General features: G+C 35.4%; 1 protein-coding gene across 5 annotated transcripts in view; it reads right to left on the reverse strand.

Moving 5' to 3' along the window:
- cdc42bpb (CDC42 binding protein kinase beta (DMPK-like)) overlaps nt 1-21,146 on the reverse strand; it is a 145,238-nt gene that overhangs the window by 46,645 nt on the left and 77,447 nt on the right. For all 5 annotated transcript variants that reach the window (XR_012395639.1, XM_021468493.3, XM_073932959.1 and 2 more), the window contains 9 exon segments: nt 19,871-20,119; nt 19,544-19,778; nt 17,708-17,827; nt 17,338-17,471; nt 14,034-14,276; nt 8,939-9,049; nt 4,935-5,182; nt 2,248-2,353; nt 2,032-2,156 (listed from right to left, as the gene is read on the reverse strand). Coding sequence is in view for 4 of the 5 variants with exons in the window: in XM_021468493.3 (XP_021324168.2) it covers nt 2,032-2,156; nt 2,248-2,353; nt 4,935-5,182; nt 8,939-9,049; nt 14,034-14,276; nt 17,338-17,471; nt 17,708-17,827; nt 19,544-19,778; nt 19,871-20,119 (1,571 nt within the window). In the remaining variant the exon portion in view is untranslated.

Consider the following 21,146-nt stretch of genomic DNA (forward strand, 5'->3'; position numbering starts at 1 on the left):
TGTGGAGTTTGCATGTTCTCTAATAGTCGTGTGGATTTTCTCAGGGTGCTTCGGTTTCCCCCACAATCCAAAGACATGTGGTATAGGTGAATTGGGCTAAAATATCCGTAGTGTATGCATGTAAATAAGTGTGTATGGATGTTTCCCAGTGATGGGTTGCAGCTGGAAGGGCATCTGCTGTGTAAAACATGTGCTGGATAAGTTAGCGGTTCATTCTGCTGTGGCGACCCCAGGAAAATAAAGGAACTGAGCCGCAAATGAAAAGAAAACTGAAAAGAAAATGAATGAATGAAGAGCAGATGCTGATTTTGATTGTTCGGAGTATAAAGAGGAATCAGAAAGTGAAATTCAAAAGCTTTTAAGACCTTTATTAAGTCTCTTTCCATACGTCTTTCCATTTTAAGACCTTATAACCAGCAAACTTTAGCTTAAACCATACACTGCATAATTACCAATAATATGTAAATTTAACATCTTGCAGCGAGTCTAGCTCCACCCTTTGGGTACCATACTGTTGTGCCAGGCACCTTTATGAAAGGATCTAAAAAAGTGGTATGGTACAGTACACCATTTGAATACTTCTGATGGTGAAAACAGATACATTTAAAACCTGGAAGTCTCCAAAAAGTAAGAATAAAAAAAATAATGTGGAATCCTGATTTTAACCATCCATTACAATTAGACAGATTTGAAATGAATGAAAGATGAATTCAATTTGAGAAGTGTCTGTTTACAAGCAAAATAGTGGAAATGCAGCGCAATAAAAATACACACAGTTAGGACTGCACAATGTTGGAAAAATCTGACATTGCGATATTTTATTTTTCTGCGATATACAGTTAAAGCCAGAATTATTAGCCCCCCCTTTGAATTTTATTTCATTTTTTACATTTTTTTCAATGTTTCCCAAATAATGTTTAATGGAGTAAGGAAATTTTCACAGTATGTCTGGTAATATTTTTTCTTCTGGGAAAAAGTCTTTTGTTTTATTTTGGCTGAAATAAAAGGAGTTTTTAATTTGTTAAAAACCACCTTAAGGTTAAAATATTAGCCCCTTTAAGCTATATATTTTTTTGATAGTCTACAAAACAAACCATTGTTACACATTAACTCACCTAATTACTCTAACCTGCCCAGTTAACCCAATTAACACAGTTGAACCTTTATATGTCACTTTAAGCTGTATAGAAGTATACTGAAAAATGTCTAGTAAAATATTATTTGGTGTCATCATGGCAAAGATAAAATAAATCAGTTATTAGAAATGATTTATTAAAACTATTATGTTTAAAAAATGTGTTAAAAAATATATTCTCTCTGTTAAACAGAAATTGGGCAAAAAAAATAAACAGGGGGGCTAATAATTCTGACTTCCACTGTATATTGCGATATGAATACAGTTTCAGCAGATGGCTTGATTGGCTCTATTTTGAATTAAATCATTCATTTAGATTGATTGGGATAATTTTGTAGCGGAGTGAAGCCAATAAACTGCAAACAACGAAGAGCAAAGATAAAAGTGTAATAAGCCGTGCTTTATGGTTTTCTGGAGAGTCAAACTGTAGTCAGATATTCAGGTACAGTAATTAAATAATCAAATGGGAAGTAAAATAACACTGTACAGTCTTTATTGCTGAATAATCCCACCTCAACATTGCAGATACTGCGATGTGACTATTGCAAATGGACACATTGCGATATCGATGCTGAAATGATATATTGTACAGCCCCACATACAATCCAAATATGAAATACAATAATGGCAAAACAACATCTGAATACACAAAATCTGAAAATAAATAAATAAATAAATAAAATCATCCAGCCCAAGCTAATAATCATGCTGCAAAAAATGTGCTAGTTGGCCATTGTGTGTTGCCCTTCCGGTATGTTCAACTAGAAAAAGAACCAAAGGCAACAGCCCAGTCTGCTTTCATCACCCCCAGCTCTTTCATGTAGGTTTTGAGTATTAGATACTTTATTCTGGCTACAAATGTCTCTTGGACTGTGTAAAGACTAAGCTGATCTTACCACTGGATAATCTCTGCGATCTGTGCTTCCCAGTGTGCTACGCTCTCCTTCTTTGATGCCAGTTCCTGGAGCTCGTCCTCCAGTTGCCTGTTCTGAGCGGTCAGCTTGTCCACAAAACTGCAGAGCTGCAGGGGAGGAGATTTCAGGATTTCAGTGTCAAGGACTGAATGTTACTCTAATAGATTATTCCAAGTGGCTTGAAATACTGTGTCTTACCCGGTCTGTTTCTGCAGTGAGTTTGCGGTTGTCTTCACTCATAAGGTTGCGTTCACGTTCATACTGCTCTTTCAGGGCATTAATGGCCTCTTCCATCTCAATTTGCCTGTGGGTACAGAAATGGGAGGGGATGAGTGGTCGACTTAAGTTTATTACGCATTACAAGACTTTGTCTTTTGATTTAAAAATCAAAAAGTTATTGATTAAAGTTCTGTCTGTAAAAAATTACAAATATGAGCAGTGTTTTTGGTTCATTTGAACATGCAATATTTATTTAATCCACACAAAAACATCTGAAATCCATATTGTATTGTATAAGTATTGAGAAGTGCTGCTTCTGCAATTATGATGTTACAATTATTCAAAAAAGTATACATTTTCAAATAATCAAAAATTATAATTAGTGACTTTTAAAAACTTTTAGATTGATTAAATGAGTCTATTCACTGTTAATAAAACAAAATCAAACCAATATAAATTACCTTAGATTAAAGAAATCTGGTAAACCTTTGCTGCAATGGTTACATACATCAAAAGGATTGGATATCCGCCCTTATCAATGAAACTGCGTCCCAAAAACATCTTAGAGAGCGAAAATAAATTTCACAAAAGTCTGTCACACTAATATATTCTCACAGACAATTTCACCGTTTTTGGGCCTAAAGGTGCTCATTAGACCATTTCAATGTGGTGATGTCACTGGCCCATGAACATTTCCTGCTTGTTGTAAAATTATTTTAATAACTGTAACAAGAGGCAATTAAATCATATCCTAATGCTGTCATAACATTATTTATCGATATGTGGACCTTTCAGGATTCTTGGAAGTTATGAAAATGAAAAACGTAAAACAGGAAATAAGTTTGGACCATTGTTATTGTTTACATCCCTCAAAATGGTCTATACATACCCAATATTTTTTTTTTATATAAAAATTGTTATATATTTGAAAAATAAATTTTGCAGTTAAAAATCTGAATTTTTGTTCATTTTCATTCCTTTACCAAAAACTAAACAGTTTCTGAAAAACTAACTTAAGCATCTCTTATGCATTATCAAATTTGTAAAGATTGTAAAAGCTACAGATTCAAATGGAAAGATTCTCATAGATCATTATTATTCAGTTTTATTCAGTTTGAAATAAATGACATTTAAAAATATATATATATATATAAATTAGTGATGGGCCAGAATTTATTTTCCTTATTCGCATCCAAAATAAAAGTTTGTTTTGGCATAATTTAAATGTGTGCAATGTGTGTACTTATTTTGTATAAACTAGTGGTGGGCCGTTATAGGTTTTAAAGTGCTGTGTTAACGCAAGCCTCTTATTGCGCAATAAGAAATATCGCCGTTAATCTATTCTCAAAGTTGGGTTGGGAGCTGGGTCTATTCTACACAAGCTATGATGACTTTCACCTTGATATTTTAGCATTGATATATACCTGACCGATGAGCCGTCTGACAAAAAAAGTGCCCTTCTAAATCAAATCAACAGGATGCCTGACTTTAACTTCAGTTCGGCAGTTTCACTTTAGCTCATTTCATTCATGCCCCGTGTCAAACTGGGTTATTAGACGCAAATAAGGAGTAAGGACAGGTGAGAGTGTTATGGAATTTTAGAACGCACGCCGAATGGAAAGAAAAAAAACTTCCGCATTTTGCGATGTGCGTGTTTGTGTGTGTTTGTGTGGTTCTTTACTGACAGCCGTGTGTGTGAATCTTGGTGGAAAATATTACGAAAAGTCCTACATGACGGTAATAGTTTGATCGCGATGTTTACTTCAATAATGCCACTAATATATTTATACTCCACATCTTAACTCCATTTCTGTTTAGTTCAGTTATGACTTTAGTCGGATTAAGGTGATCAAAAATCGCTGTTTGGACCTTATGTAGGCCTACAGTTCAAAATTCACGTTTAACTGAATAAACAGTTAGTAAAAACAAATACATCTTATTGAACATAAATTATTTTCATTATTATAGTAACAGTTTCTCAAGCTGTTTGTGACACATTTTGCAAGCAGAAGATGAGACCCTGGTCTAATGCACCACCTGGCTTGAGAAACCCGTTCTCAAAGACTTATTATTTGGCGCGCACATTCTGAATGCCTTCAGCAGAATTTAAATGAGCCACTTTAATCTAGATTAATTCCGAGATAAATCTAGATGAATCTAGATTAAAACAATGAATCTATACCCACCTGTAATTTAAATTCAGACAGCCATGTTTGTACTTTAGAAAATGTTTATTTATATTTAGATGTAAAATCTTTGTAGAAGGTCAAATTATATATAAATGTAAATATCAGTAAAACAAAATTGTTTTGTAAAGTTGTGTTTCTGTATGTGTGTGTGTATCATATTTAAAATAAATAAAATGCATCACATTTAAAAACAATAAAATAAAAACTGTTGGAACAATTTATGTTACCACTAAAACTCTGAACATTTCAAAGACCCCAAATCTTTTGTACAGTGTGTGTTTATTTACAGTAAATAAAAAGTCTGCATTTAAAATTTATATGAACATTGTAAACATCACAATTAGGCAAGTGCTGACCTTCATATACTCATAATTAAATCAAATATCAGCCAAATAATAAACATGGCCAATTTATTACATTAGTTAAAAATCTAATCAACTGACCTTAACCCACAACCCAGACAGCAGCTTATCTTACCGTTCTCTCTTGGCCTTTTCCAGTTTTTCTTTAAGCGCAAGCAGCTCTTTGTGCAGGGAGAGCTGCTGACCCTCAGAGTCCTGGAGCTCCTTCCTCAGGTTTTTCATCTCTGTAGTATGACTGGCTTCACGTCTCACCAGCTCTTCCTCATAATACAGTCCTTTCTTATCCAGCTCAGACTTGAGTTTGGTGAGCTCCTGCTGAGTCTCTGCACCGAGGCCTGAGGCACGACCTGTGCCCTGCTTCACCTGAAACACAAACAAACAATCCTGAGACCGTAGCAATTATACATGTGCTGAAATAAACCTAGAGATGCACTAAACGAACAGTCAGAAAACAGATTTGGATGGGTTTTTCCTTTAATTTTGCCTATTTTTATTTTAGACTTGCCTATAAACCACATTGCAAACAATTTAATACTTTAAAATGTATAACAGGAGATATGTTGAACAAAAAAAAAATTGTACGTATATGTCTAGGGATGCTCCGATCAGGATTTTTGGAGCCGATACTTTACTAGAACTTTTATGTTAAGCAGCTTTGACACAATCTACATTGTAAAAGCGCTATAGAAATCAACTATAACTGAACTGAAATGATGGGAGAATAATTCAACGTGTTCAATAATAATAATTCAATAATTTAAGTTTGGAGTCCAAAGTTAAAATGGATCTTCCTCTGCTTGTAAACCCGTAAACAACACGATCGGTTTATGTGATCAGAAAAAATTGGCAAGTACCGATCGAGTCTTAAAAAGTGATTATCAGCCGATACCTCTATATCTCTAGCCGATTAATTGGAGCATCCCAAGATATGACTTTTGTTTTGCCAGTTTTCTTTAAAGATTATTTTAAGGCAATCTTTTGAAGACTTCAAAAAGTATGAACAAATTAGCAGGACACATTGATTTAATTTGATAAAATCTCTATTTAAAGCTACAGTAAAATCTATTCTTAATGTCTTAAACATGGACTTCATTCATAAATGTCCATCTGCTGATTTTAAATTATGTGTGAATAGTTTGTTTGCACTTTAAATAGAAAATTAGAATAACATTTTTGCTGGGAAAAGAAATACATACAAGAAAGAAATGAAATGCTAATTACTAAATTGGGAGTGTAAGGTTTTATTAAATTATCTTTAAAGGGGAAACCTATTGTCTTCAAAAAAGTTCATGTATGTTTATGTCTTCGATAATTTTACAAGATAAGGCTAGTCAAAACATTGTGTTTTTACTCTGATAGAGATAAATTATACAATCAATTTGCTATAAATTATTTAATAAATACATATACAGTCAAGCCCGAAATTACACAAATGCCTAGAAAATTCTGACTGCCACTTTTTGTTCAAAGGTTAAAATATCTGAGAATAGAAAAAAATAAATACACAATGATGACATCATCTTATCTTTCGGGAGAAGCCTGTCAAATATATGACAAGCTGTTTAAGAAAAAATATGCAATCGGATTGGTTCAATACTAAAGATTACCAACTGCATTATTATTATTGTAATTAATTACAGCCCAACTACTACAGTATATACTAACAGACACATAACAATGGAGTGCAGAGGAAGAGAAGTGCAAAGGAGAGAGAGTCTTCTTGACTTTCATGCAGATGGAAAACACATAAAACAAAGCAGTAACATCCTACTAAAAATAACCCCACAGGATATCCTACATAGGCAGGAGGAAAAAGAAAGATGGGAGGGAAAGTAAGGTGCTGTGTGAGGTTAACAGGGTTGAAGACACAAAAGAGGAAGATAAAATTCCTGAGGAATGCCATATAAAAAAGACATTAATCAGGAGAATAAGAAACAATTATTTGGTATACTTGTTCAGTGCAATATATCTGCTCCATATTGACACTTCCATACAAATAGTTGTGGTCTAATGGATGTGTCTTAAAGTTTTTTGGTAATATTTGGGGTCTAATGACTGTGCCTTTACTGAATGAGCACTGTGCTACGTCCAACATCACACTGTTATGTCTTTCTTTCAGTTTTTAATTATTTAATATTAAATTCTTATACTTGTATTTTGCGTTTCTTTTATTCTTGTTTCTATAAAGCACTTTGAATTACCATAGTGTATACAATGTGCTATATCAATAAACTTGCCTTGCATATTAAATTGAGCAAAAGTTACAGTAATTTCATTTTACAACAGCTGCACATATAACATTGTAAACCGTAACACACCCATACATACACTGTGCATATATTTGCATTCACTGCTTCTATTTTTAAAATACATTTATTATCTGTTTTTTATCCTGTCTCTGTAATTCTATTGCACTGTAGCTGTCACTAAAACAAATTCCTTGTTTGTGTGAACATGCGTACCTGGCAACAAAGCTCTTTCTGATTCTGATTTATTATGTAACCTAGCTTTTCCTCTTCAACTTTCTATTAATAAAAGAATCCCTAAAAATATTGTACACAGCTATCTATAGCTTGTTTATAATAAAATTAAGGACAACCAGTAGCCTATTTACATTATTTATGAATGCATAGACAAAAATATGACTAATGCACAAATGCCAATTAACCAAATATTGTATTTTTATCCAGTTTAACTTATAGAGGTGTGATATACTTTGTAAAAAATATGCTAATATAATAAAATTCTAATAAATAAACAGTCTTTATTTATACAAAGTTGACCCATGGTAACATTTATTTTAGCTCACCAACCAATCTGTAAAGAGGAAGAATTATGTGAAGGTAGTTGGGGCGAATGCCTTTACCAAAGATTAACATAACCTTTTGTTTCTTTGATCTATTGTTGAGCTACAAAAAAAGCCAACTGAAATTAAATCATTCCATTAAATGTTGTAAATTAATGTTTTTTTTTTAATGTAAATACTGTCACTTGACAGGACATCTGCAAGCAAATCAATGTAAAGGCTGGAGCAGCTCGACTAGTGTACTCAGCACTGAACTTCATTGTGTTAAAAATGGGATTATGTTTTTACTGTAATAAGTTCATTATAAAATGTTGAAAATGATACTGCGATAGTTCATATGAGTTAAAGCAACGTTTTGGGGTTATTTTTTAAATATTACTGAATAAACTAGGAAATTACCAAAGGCAACTTTAATAAATTCAGTTTGATTTACAGTTTAAGTCAGAATTATTAGCCCCCCTTTAATTTTTTTTTCTTTTTTAAATATTTCCCGAATGATGTTTAACAGAGCAAGGAAATTTTCACAATATGTCTGATAATATTTTTTTCTTCTGGAGTCTTATTTGTCTTATAAAGTCTTATTTGTTTTATTTTGGCAAGAATAAAAGCAGTTTTTAATTTGTTAAAAAACATTTTAAGGTCAAAATTATTAACCCCTTTAAGCTGTATTTTTATCAATAATCTACAGAACAAACCAATTAGGCATAACTTGCCTAATTACCTTAACCTGACTAGTTAACCTAATTAACCTAGTTAAACCTTTAAATGTCACTTTAAGCTGTATAGAAGTGTCTTAAAAATATCTAGTCAAATATTATTTACTGTCACCATAGCAAAGATAAAATAAATAAGTTATTAGAAAGGAGTTATTAAAACTAAAGTGATTAGAAAGGTGTTGAAAAATCTTCTCTCCATTTAACAAAAATTGGCAAATAAAATAAACAGAGGGACGAACAATTCTGACTTTAACTGTATATTTAGCCAACAGTCCTTTATCAAATTTCTCTTTTAGCCCATTAAAGCAAAAAGTTTGGGCCCCCCTGATTAAGAGTATTTTTCATCGTGTGATATTAGTAGTAAAATACCATAACCTGAAACTATTACATTCTATCTGACATTCTTGCTCAAAACTGAGTTACATATTCAAATTTTGTGACAACTTATTGACATTGGGATCCTATTTGCCCCTCAAGATCGCTCAGAATGCAGACATAAGATTAAAAAAAATAATAATAAGTTATGATATAACCTCATTAACCTCGTTCACAAGTCTAGACGGTATTGAAGCAGTGTATGAATGAGTGTCTTCTGACCTTGAGTGTCTCCAGTTCACTCTCCAGTTGTTTGGAGTAAACCTCACTGTGCTCTCGAAGTTTACGCTCCTTAGAAGCTTCGGCACGCGCATCCTCCAGCTGAGACTCCAGCTGTCACGTACACACACACATAAGAAAAACAATCAATGTACAAGAAGGAAAAAAAGAAGATACAGAACTTGTAAAGACATCCTCCAAAGCCCTTGACCTAATTTCAACTGCACACATCTCTGAAACATCATCGTGTTTCAAGTTTTCCTGACACATGAAGACTTCACAAAATTCATTCGCCCCAAGACATTTCCGCCTAACGGCAAAGAAACATAAAAGAAAGAAAAAAAAAAGTGTGTGTATAAATGGGGGAAGGTCTAGATCCAGCTGCAGTCAGCAGTGGGTCTGAATCGTGGTCAGTGTCGTCCATCTGGCTCGAGTTAGCCACTGAGGTCCAAAGGAGGTCATGGGGTCCGTCAGGCTGGTCTGCAGGGACGGGACAGGGGCTGGCCGGGGTGTAAAGACATTCCTGCAGTCGTCTAGGGAGATCTGGAGCTGTTAAGCCAGTCTCTCTTTTAGAGCGTGACTGATGAACTTCAAAAATGTGCCGCATTCCTGGGCCTTGTTTTCATCTGTGCCCTCTGTCAGACCCGAGGGTGTTAACATGATGACGTGAAGTATTAAACACCCGCTTTTTACAACTCCAAGATGACAAGTATAGGGTGAACGCATCTATCCGACTGAAAGCCACTGACAATACATCTCCATTTAGATCCAAAATAGTCATAACATTAAATTAGGAGGATGCGGCCCTGTTTAGTCATGGCAGACCGATGTATTGGTTCTAACAAAAGCTGCATCAGCAATCATTTTAAAATGCTTCAGTGCTTCAAACAGGTTTGAAATATACTTGCGGTGGTGTCCAGATTGAAACAAACCTTGTACCCACAGCACTTGTTTATCTCATGCGAGAAAAAAAGTGATTTGTAACAATATTTTTATTAGTTATGACATTGTTATGCACCGTTTCTTTTCAATGGGTTGAAGTGTAATAAAAGACTCTACTATTTGTTTTACTTTTATTCTATTCAGAAACCATGTGCACCCACTGGCAGGTAAAATCCATATTAGGGCTGTGTGATTTGTTAAAATATCTAATTGCTTAATTTTTAAAAAGATATTGCGATTTCGATTTAATTCGCGATTTAATTTTGTAGTCAAGCTTCAGCTCAATATTCTGTATTGTAGCTTTTTACAGCTAAAATTCAGTGAGTACTCTTTATTTTTTTTTAAATTTGTTTATAAATATTCAGAAATGAAACACTAATTGTTCTCTAGAGCAAATAGTAGTGAGTTTTGGTGTTAGTTATCTTCAAGTGCCTTCATGATGGTTTTACATATGGTGCAACAACTGCAAACAACTCTGAAATTGTACCTAGCTTTTGCTAGCTACTAGATTGCGTGTTACTGGCAATACTTTTAGTTCACTCTTTAGCAAGACACTCCCCTCATATAGCCATCTGTGGTGCTTTTTTTAGGTGCTAGTTGTTGTATTTCCTCATGCTTTGGCAACAATTCTGTGACAGCTCTTACAAATTTTAAGTTTTTGTTCGGTGTCTGTGACTTTGAAACCAAGATATTTCCATATTACCGACATGCTGTTTGTCGCACAGCCCTAATCTACATGTGTAAAATATGTAATATTAACATCAGAGAATAAGAAATAATGAGAAATAAATGACATTAAGGAATAAAACCAGAGAAATGATCTAAAAAGTATAATAATTACAAGAATAAGAAGTGTAGATTATTTAAGTAAGGCAAACGAGTTAACTAACCATTATTAAGGGCGTACAGATATTTCGCAGCCTGTTTAGATGTCATTTCATCCTCTCTGAGTCATTTAGAAAGAATTATTTCATGTGTCTCTTGTTCTTGTGGCTGACCACGCAATGTCAGCTTAGCAGCCAAGCAAAAGTAGATCAGGCTTAAAATAAAAATGTAATGCAGAAACGCAAACAAGTAACGATGACTTTGAAAAATGAAACCAAAAGCTGAATCCCAGACATTTTAGGAGATTTAGAAACACTTGGTAAACGCATTTTAATTCCCAAAAAGGCACGTCTCCGTGGGTCCTGTGGGTTTCTGCAAAGCACGGCTGCAGTGTTGACAGGATACACAACGAGAAGTAGGAAATGTGTAGGGCGAGAGAAGATTTTTCCACAGGTTAATCGATCGCGGATGTTTGGCTATTGGGTGGATACAAAGAACTGTAAAAGGATAATAATTGTAAAATAATAAATGTCACCAATATTTGGACAGCCGTTTATATACCTAGGCGGCCAGTCCAAGTAAAGTCTATAGGGTGCTTTCACACCTGTGAATCGATTAATTTGTTCCGAAACAGGGATTAAAATTGTTACATTGTTGCTCTTTGTTCTTGGTGTTGTTTGCTTTCACACGGCAAAGTTTCTAAACGGACCAAAATAGCTAAAACAAGTCAGGTGTGAGTAAACTCTCCTCAAATTGGTCAGAGCTTCACGGTTTATTTTGCAGAGCTCGCTCAGCTGTCAGTAGGGGTGGTGGTTTGGTGGATTGACAAGGTGTGCACGACGTGTCTAAAGAGCGAGGAGGGATGCGGTGGGGAGGCGTGTGAACGGTGCACGACATATTTGAAGACCTGGAGGGAAACGCGCGATTACCGAGAGATTATTACTTATTTGCCAGTATCCTGGAGTCTCTGTGCATTTGCGGGAGACTCCCGGAACTTCCAGGAGACTTGGGATGTCTGTAATGACCTCCCGCCCAACTCATAATTCTCTCTTCATATAACATATAACATCCTATTACATATACATAAAACACTGTGATATAGCCTTGCTTGGATTGTATCGATTTCTCACTACAATCGATCCGCTCAGGAGTTAATTTTAATCGAGCTGAGACCACCTCATTCAGGCAATCTCAGAGCGATTGTTTTGGCGCGGATCTGAGCGGGATTGCTGGATTTATATATGCCAAATGAACCGCGTTAACTGGGCAAACGAGACAGGTTCCGAAACAAAAGTGTAGTTGTCAAAGCACCCTCAGTGTGGGAAGCACTATGCTTTGTCTGTGACTGATGTTTTTTAGACAGATAATAATTTAGCAAAACACTTTAAATATATGAAAGGCAATTAAGGCCCCGTTTACACTAGTGCGTATTAGTTTTAAAACGGCGTTTTAGAATGAAAACGATCCGCGTCCACACTCGCGTTTTACCCAGCGTTTCTGAACTGCTCTCCGTCCACACCAAAACGGTGAAAACGCACATCACGTGACCACACACACACACTTTGGCAATCGCTGGAGCCCATCTACCCAGATGAGAGCTCTGCTAGTCGGACTTCTCATCAAGCATCTCCTGCTGGATCTAATCTCACTATATTTATTAAACGTGATATTTCATTCATCTTGTTGTCTTTATCTAACGACATATTCCCTGACTTTGGTCATAGGAATCTATTACTTGTTCTCAGGTAACGTGTTTTGGCTGAGCACCACTTGGAAAGATAAGTTAATGATTAATGTAAGCACGTAGCCTACATTCTGTATATTGACTGATCGCTTGCCTTTATTTCCTATAATGTATAAACTTATTGTATGTTATACTTTTATAATGGCCATTATCGATTATTAAAACTGATATTCAGAAAAGAGAGGGTGTGTTTCGTATTTTCACTGAAATTGAAAGGAGGCAGTTGTTATCGGCTCCGTTTTGTTATAAATATGCACACAGTGAAGATGACGCTCATATATGCAGCACGACGCCTCAACATTTCTGCTGTCTGTTTAGTTGTTAATATTAAAATAAAAATAGGCAGTTCCTTATATCAAGTTTACATTTTATTGTTGAGAAAGTGAAACAACGTAGCCAAGGTGATGTGAATGAAGTTATAAAGTACACTGTTCCCTGTGAAGATTGACGCGTGTCCTCGGTATGTTTTCCATATCAAACTGAGAAGAAGAGACTGCAGCCTTGATCAAACTTGCGAAGTCTGAACTTACACGGAGAAGATTCAGGACTGAACTGTGTTAGGCTACTTAATATTGAGAAAAAGCCCCAATCAGAGAGGCGAATGTCTGCAGCCCCGCCTCCGTTTTCAGAAGTCTCCGTCTTTCCCCATCCACACTGAGACGGAGCTGCAGCGTTTTAGAATGAAAACGGCCTCTCCAGCGTTTTCGAAACGCTCCGTTTTCGGCGCTCGAGAACTCCGGCGTAGTGTGGACGGATGGCGTAACCGTAGCAAAACTTATGCGTTTTCAAACTAAAACGCATTAGTGTAAACGGGGCCTAAATTAGTGACCATTGATGATCCTGACTTAAAAAGACCCGCCCACTACTTTTACCCATGTGCACAACTGAAGTACCACATCCATTCATTATTGCTGTGTGCTCATTGGATCTCTTTTTTCCTCTCTGTTTGCATTTTCCTCTATTCCCTCTAGTTTTGTATGGTCTTTATCACTATCTAGCTTTCTTTATTCTTGTATGTTTGTATGTGATTTTTGCTGATTACAGGTTATGTATTCTGTTAAAATATGCTTTTTTATCAGATCATTTCAAAAAAGTTTTTTTTCTCCCCTGTTAGACCCATGGATGTTAAAGGAATAGTTTAAACACAAAAAAATATATATTTATTTACTAATTACTCACCCTTGTATGATTTTAAACCTTTATCACGTTTTATTTTTCTTTAAGAAAGCTAAAAACCAGTAACTATCAACTTCCAAAGCATATGTCAACTAGCGATGGTTACAGATTTCCAGCTTTCTTTAAAAAAACTTATTTTGTGTTCAACAGAAGAAATAAAGTCAAATAGGTGGGTTCAAATAAGTAAAGGTTAAGTAAATGACATTTAAACTTCTATTTTTGTGAGAACGATCCCTTTAACATGATGGAGTATTATTATTATTAGTACTGGTCTGAAATACCAAGATGACACGTATAATGCAAATCCATCTTCCTGATTGAAAGCCCTTAACAATTAATTTCCATTTGGATCCAAAACCCTCACAACATTACAAGAGGGGGCATGTGACTACATTTAATCATGCTGCTCACCTCCTTGCGGGCCTTCTCGGTTTTGCGGATGTCCTGGCGCATGGCGTCGATTTTCTGCATCACCACCTCCATCTCCTCCTCCTTGTCCCGCAGCTGGCGCGACAGACGCTGCTTCTGGGAGCGCAGTTCGGCCATACGCTCGTTCACCTCCGAGAACTCCTGCATGGCCAGCTTCCTCTGCTGGTGCGCGTCCTTCAGCTCCTTGGTCTGAGACTTCAGGCGGTCCAAAGACTCCACCAGTTGCTTTGAACAAGAGAAACGGATGAAAAACGTTAGTGGATGAGTGTGTGAGGAGACAAGAAGAAAGAGCAGCTGCGCCTGGAGAGAAACGACTAAAAAAAGAGGCTGAGTGAGAAATAGAAATCATCTGGAGAATTGGGAGTAGTGCGCTGAAAGAGCGGGACACACGCTTGTAAGCTGCACACGTAAAAAGATCTTACAGGAAGTGTTTGACTAAAAAACAGGCTTGGATGATTGTTATACACACCGACCATGGATAGATTTGACTGGTATGAGCCAATTGGGACCATGGGTCAAGTGGAACCAGCACAACAAATGTGATTAGGTGTAAATGTGATGCGGGGTGATAGTTTTGACCTGGCCTGTGTGAGGGGCATGATGACATTAATCTTGATTAAGGGGCCCAGTGTTTATGAGCATCCTGATTGAATAAAGCTGAGCAGGACATGTAATCTTTAGCACGAGGAGAGGTGGAAAAAAATGCAGCTGGATGATATACTTAAAGCACGTGACGACACTCAATCTGAAACCATTCAGGAGATTATTACAACTCAATATCATCAAAACATAGTTGAGAACTAATAACCTGTTGTTATACTGAATGCTTTAATATATATATATATATATATATATATATATATATATATATATATATATATATATATACATCTAATTTCAGCGAGTGAAAAAGAATGTAGTTTAATAGATTTATAATAATTAACTGAATAATTGAGTAAACAAACTTGATTTACCAAGTTGAGTTACTTGGTTATTATGAAGCACAAGCAGCTACATGACAAAAAATGAAATTAATAGTAATATTATTTACTATGTTTTACTTTGCTATTTACTTAAGCATCACTTTTATAGTACATCTTAGTTATGCATGAGTTTTTTTAAATAATTCTTATGTCCAGTTTTGTGTTTGTATTTATAATTAATTTATGTAGCACCGTTGTCCTGCAAGTCATGACATTTTGTTTCTTTTTATGTCCACACATGTAACGGAATAACAATAAAGCTCGACTTGACAATAAGTTTCAAATACAGATTTTGTTGTTTGAGCATAAAACTGTATACTTATAATTAACCTAAAGAAAAAATATGTTTGTTTTCGTTTTATTGTGTCTATAACCTCTACCAGAATTGTGAGATATAATTACCAACAATAATTAAAATTAATAAACATAAGCAAAAATGATCTTCTACGAGATTAAATGCATCTCATAATTTGTCAATAATTGCATGGAATATTTAACTATGGATTGGGAAGCAGAACCAAGGTTATTAAATGTTAACAAAATAATAAATAAATAGAATAAACAGTAGATAGAATAAATAAAATACATGAAAACTGTTACAGTATTTCATCTAGATGCTAGTGAAATCTCTCATTTTCATTTCATTTCATTTATATATATAAAAAAAGAAATGCTAAAAATATAAAATAAAAACAAAAAATAAAATAAAAACCAAAAGTAGAAAATAATTCAAGCAGATACAACAGTCCCTAAATGACTGCAAAATAAATAGAATGGAAGTATAATGGGAAACTAATCTGATCAAATGTTAATTCTGATTTATATGCAGCAGCTCTCTTGGCTCGTTTCCACAGGGGTACAGTTCGGTACGTTTTTATGGCCGTTTCCACTGTCAAAAGGTACCTAAAAGCTAATCGTACCACTTTTTTGGTACACTTTACAAAGGGAGACCTAGCATGACAAAAGGGTACCAAAAGGCGGAGCTAGACACACAGCTGAACGCTATTGGTTTACAGAGAAGCGCCACTAGCACGTACATAAGCCAGGAGAATGAAAACAAAGGAAGTGACATTTTTAAATACAAGGCGAGACATAACATCATAATACTATATAATAACGAGCCATAGTAGATCCAACTTCAAACAAACCTTGTCTTTGTTTGGATAAACAACCACAAAGCCAAGAAGAACAACCTGCCGTGTCCTGTTGTTGTGTGCTCGCTGCACTTCTATACTTGAAATAACTTCTTGACCTGATGATAATAACGTGTGCGTAATTATTAAAGTGCGGCACACATCCTTTCAGAAACGAGAGAGTAAAGCGCAAAAAAACAGAAGAAAATTATTCTTTCAGCAACCCAAAAGTTGAAAAAACTGCCATCACCTTTTGGACTATAATGAACTCTGAATGACGGAATTACTTTCTAACAGGTGACATGTGCTGGTGAAGATTAAAAATACAGATGAGAGGTTTGCACTGACTGGGCTATATGTTGCATGTGGTTTTTGAAGCCAAATAAGGACTAAATGTATGCTGTATGTAGTTTTTTTTTGTAATTGGTAACTATTGACCTTATTCTAAAATGCGGAAGTGCGCCTGTTTTTGCGATTGTCTTAGAACTTCCGATTCAGTCGCCTATGGGAGAAATGACTAGGAATAATAAACGGCAGAAAATGGCCAAACTACTTGCTCAACAAACAAATGTTTGCATGACTACACAGACCAAGTAGCATAATATAATAAGAAAATATTAAATTGCAACATCAAGCAGCGTAACAAGCAGTTGTTAACGTCAAAAAATGAATGGAAGTGAATGTGACCGGAAGTCGCGAGACAAAAAGATTCAAATCGCAGCGCCCGCTCGACAGCTGAGAATAAGGTGAATAGGAGACTGTAAGATTATTTTTGTGTTCACATATGTTGCATTTATTTACTTATTTTGTATAATCGCAGATGTTACATTAGGCTATTTTTATGCAGTTATAATCAAATCAAGTTCACAGAAAGTTATATGATGAACATTTATACACAAGCATTTATGTGTATAAAGCATCTATTTTGTGCGAAGTGCTTTTCATATGATATGTGAACGACCCGTACAGCTTTACTGTAGACATGTCCTCAGGCGAGAATGACGTTGAGAATTTGTTGTATACCACACCCACCATTGGTACCCTTTTGGCAGTGGAAACACAAGACAAGGTGACCCGTACTGTACCACTCAGTGTAAACGGGCCATTAGACACAGTCAAACCAACATGTATCCTTTTTGGCTGTTAATTCAATTCACAAGCCACTCGTACCTTATGAATATCCTCTTTCTCCAGCTTGAGAGCTTTGACTTGCTTGTCCAGGGCTTTTAGTTTGGTGGAGGAACTTTCAAAGTCCTGTCGAAGAGTCACTGCTTCCTCCAACTGGTGCTCCAGCCTATCAGAGTCTGAAGAGACAGGCAGATTGGATGAGACTGACACAAATGCATAGCCAAATCAAATGAACAAACTGTGAAAAGTAAGAGCAGCATGGACTGATCCTAATATTCTTATCAGAACTGTATGAAAGTGTGGTCACAGTTACACTATAACGCAAGCTTTCGCATAGTGCTTTGACATGACTCATAATAACCGACTTCAGATCATATCAGAAATCTAGAGATAATAACAAGAGGTCCATTACCTGCCAGTTTCTTTTTAAGCCGATCGATTTCCTCATTAAGTTTTTTAATCTCTTTATCTCGTCCGAGAGTGCCAGCTCCTCGACCAGAGCCATGAAGAGATTGAACAGCCTGAGTGGATTCTGGGGAAAATGCATAGAGCAAGTAGGAATCGCATATTATAAATACATTTCACTGATGCACGTATAAAATTAACAAGAGAACTATTAACACCTCAACATTGAAGAACATGAGCTGAAAGTTACAGTTCACTCCAATACTTCTATGCTTCAATCATTTACATAAAGACTTCATAAAAGTAATCTATATGAATAAAGTTATATGATCTTCATCAGAAGATACACAATTTATTCTGAACGATAAACAGACTTAATACAGGCTTTTAATTATATTTATATTACAGTGCTGTTGAATGCTTGATTCTGATTGGCCAATGAGCTTTCTAAGGTATGCAATTATTTTCTAATAAATGTACAGTTAAAATACACTTGAAAAATTACTTTAGCTGCTTGTTTAAACTACTTAGAATAGAATTGAAACACAACAGTTTTTGACATAAATGACTTGTTTTATATTCTATCCACTTAAATTAGTAAAAAAATTTATTAAGTTAACAACAAGGACAACATGTAGGATTTGTGTGGAACCCAGCATTTTGTTTTACAGTGTAGTTCCAAGCAGGTCTTGACCCCATAAGAGACTATTAACAACATGTTTTTCCATTTCATTGATTGACAGAATTTTTCGTACATTACATTGAGGTTTCCCTGCTTTGAACAGAAAGAGAGCCCACATACATAGATTGTGTATGCGTGTGTGCGTATAAATAACACAAGACAAGCTCATAGCTCATAGTAACATGCATTAGCTACCTCTCAAAAATATATGCGAGTGGGCTGATCCCTATTAGCTAGCTGGTGAAGAACGCAGACATTGCTCTTGAGGTCACACAGAAGAATACTCTGGCAACTTTACCCATGCTACTAATGTTCTTTAAGGTAGCACATTTTCCAAAATTTTCAAACTACCTGTGAATTAAATTATTTTATAGCACAAGTTCCAGCCAATCAAAATCAAGAACCGGGCCATGGAATAGTTTTTATTAATTCAGCTACCTGCTATCCATTACATAGACAGTGACTAATGATAAACAAAGAGTTTGCGAATTCAAAGCTCATATATAACCTGCTTGTTTTATAAGAATTACTTTAATGATGTTTTTATAAATCTGGAGTAATGATGAACAACTGATGACACCTTTTAAATTTCTGAGTGGCCGAAAATTTTGAAGTATAATACAGGGTTCCTACGCTTTAATGAACGGCAGATTCAAGGACTTTTTAAAGCACTATTAATTTTAATTCAAGCACCTTTGTAATTTATACTCCAGCATATGCAGCGCCATCGAAGTCACTTACACTTAATATTTATGAAAAAAAATGTCATTTTTAAAAAGTTTGACCGCTTTAAAAAGTCATTCAAAGAACTTTAATACATTTTGTTGAAATCAATGCTATTATTTAAATGCAGCTTCTAAAATATTAATGAAATGTGCATTATTTGTCAATGTTATTGTACAAGATTTAAATTTAAGATTTTTTTTATTTAAGAATTTCTTCAAGAATTTCTTTAAGAATTTTTATTTGACAATTGAGTACAATTGTTAAAATAAAACCATAATTTCAAATTTAATTCGATCACTTTCAAAGACCTATGTTTGTTTTTAAGTAATTTTCAGGCCTTGAATCCATATGTCTGAAAGTGAAGTAGTTTTACGTTCTTTCAAGAAGAGTGGAAACCCTGACAATATTATTCTAAGATGTCAGGTGTTTTTATACCTTGCAGCTTACGGTTAAGCTCCAATTTCTCTTGCTCCAGGCAGCGAATCCTCTTCTCAAAGGCCTCAACCTGCATGCCTCCATCCTGGAGATCCTCCCCGGTGCCCCCGTCAGACAGCGCCACACCCCTCATGCTGCCGCCGTCTGAGAAACAGCTCTCTGTAGTGTAGGTGAAGCCCACAAAGGGCAAGTGCTGCCCGGTGAAACCCGTGTGAGAAACTGGAGGAGCAATGTCCTGCAGAGAGGAAACGAAAGCCAAGAATCAAAGCTGAAAATGTGAGCGGAAATTTTGACAAAAGTTTGAGATGATTAAGGGGAAAAACTTACTGGATTTTTCAGCACGTCATCATCTACATCAAAGTTGGAGGTGTCTGATGGAGAGCTGACGTCAGGGATGTATGGCGCCTCCATGTTCCGGATGTTCTCCCAGTCGATGCCGGAGAAAAAGGCGTGCTTCCTGAACTCCTCGATGCCATGTTGACCCAAACGGCGCTCTCGGCTGCAAATCAGCCTCTGGATCAGGTCTTTAGCATCCTCGGATACATCCGTGATGTGGGAAGGGAACTGGAAACGCTCCTAAATCGTCCCAATTAGACCAGTTTAACATTTTGCACAGAGTTTTAATTTTGGCTATTATGCAAAATTCTCTTTTAAAGGGTTTAAACACAAATCTGTAAAAAGTTTCAAAATTTCAAATGTTTTAAATTTATGTTTCAATTTTTAACATCAAATATTAACTTCAAGTCAGTTTACTTGATCCAAGTTGAAACGACTTGTAAAGTTAACTGAGCTTAAGGTTGAAGTTAATTCAACCACAGACTATAGAATACACAAGACATGTCACTCGTATGGTTTTGAATGGAGAAAAGCGTAACGTTTAATATAGCGAAAAAAGCCCGCCTTATAGTACAGGAGCCAATCATCAATCGATATAGACTGACAATTCTCTGAAGGAGGGGCTCAGACAAGATGAGAGTTTCTGCAGATTTTGTGTGATTCAAATGTTTAGAAATTAAACTAATAACACAATTGTTGTTTAAATTTGTTGGTGATTCCTAATATGAAACTTAATCATAAGCTTGGCAAGCAATTTTGGAGAATTTGATGTCTCCCCATTCAAACAGCATGCCCGAGCATACTGCCCGAGAGGTAGGACTGCACAACCCATATCATTTCAGCATCGATATCGCAATGTGTGTTGGCAATAGTCACATTGCAGGACATGACAATGTTTAGTTGGATTATAGTTGATCACCACAACAGTTGAGATTTACATTGCAAAATATAATAACTAGTTAAAGTTTATCATTTGCAATGCATTTCTAGAGAGTTTAAAGCATTCATGCTCAAAAAAATACATTTGTAATTTTAATGAGGAATTACTGAATACAATGAAGACTACAGAGTTACTTGACATCTCATCATTCAACTTCTATACCTGAATACTGATTGACTCTCCAGAAAACCATTAAGCATAGTGTATTTTACTTGTTTTGTTTCTCTATTGTGATTACTTTTCACTTGCAATTTGTTTATTATTTTTATACACTATTTAGACCCTTGGAAAATCACCCTAATCAATCCTAATTAATGATTTCTTTAT

Source organism: Danio rerio, chromosome 20, assembly GCF_049306965.1.
Source record: "Danio rerio strain Tuebingen ecotype United States chromosome 20, GRCz12tu, whole genome shotgun sequence".
NCBI lineage: Eukaryota > Metazoa > Chordata > Actinopteri > Cypriniformes > Danionidae > Danio > Danio rerio.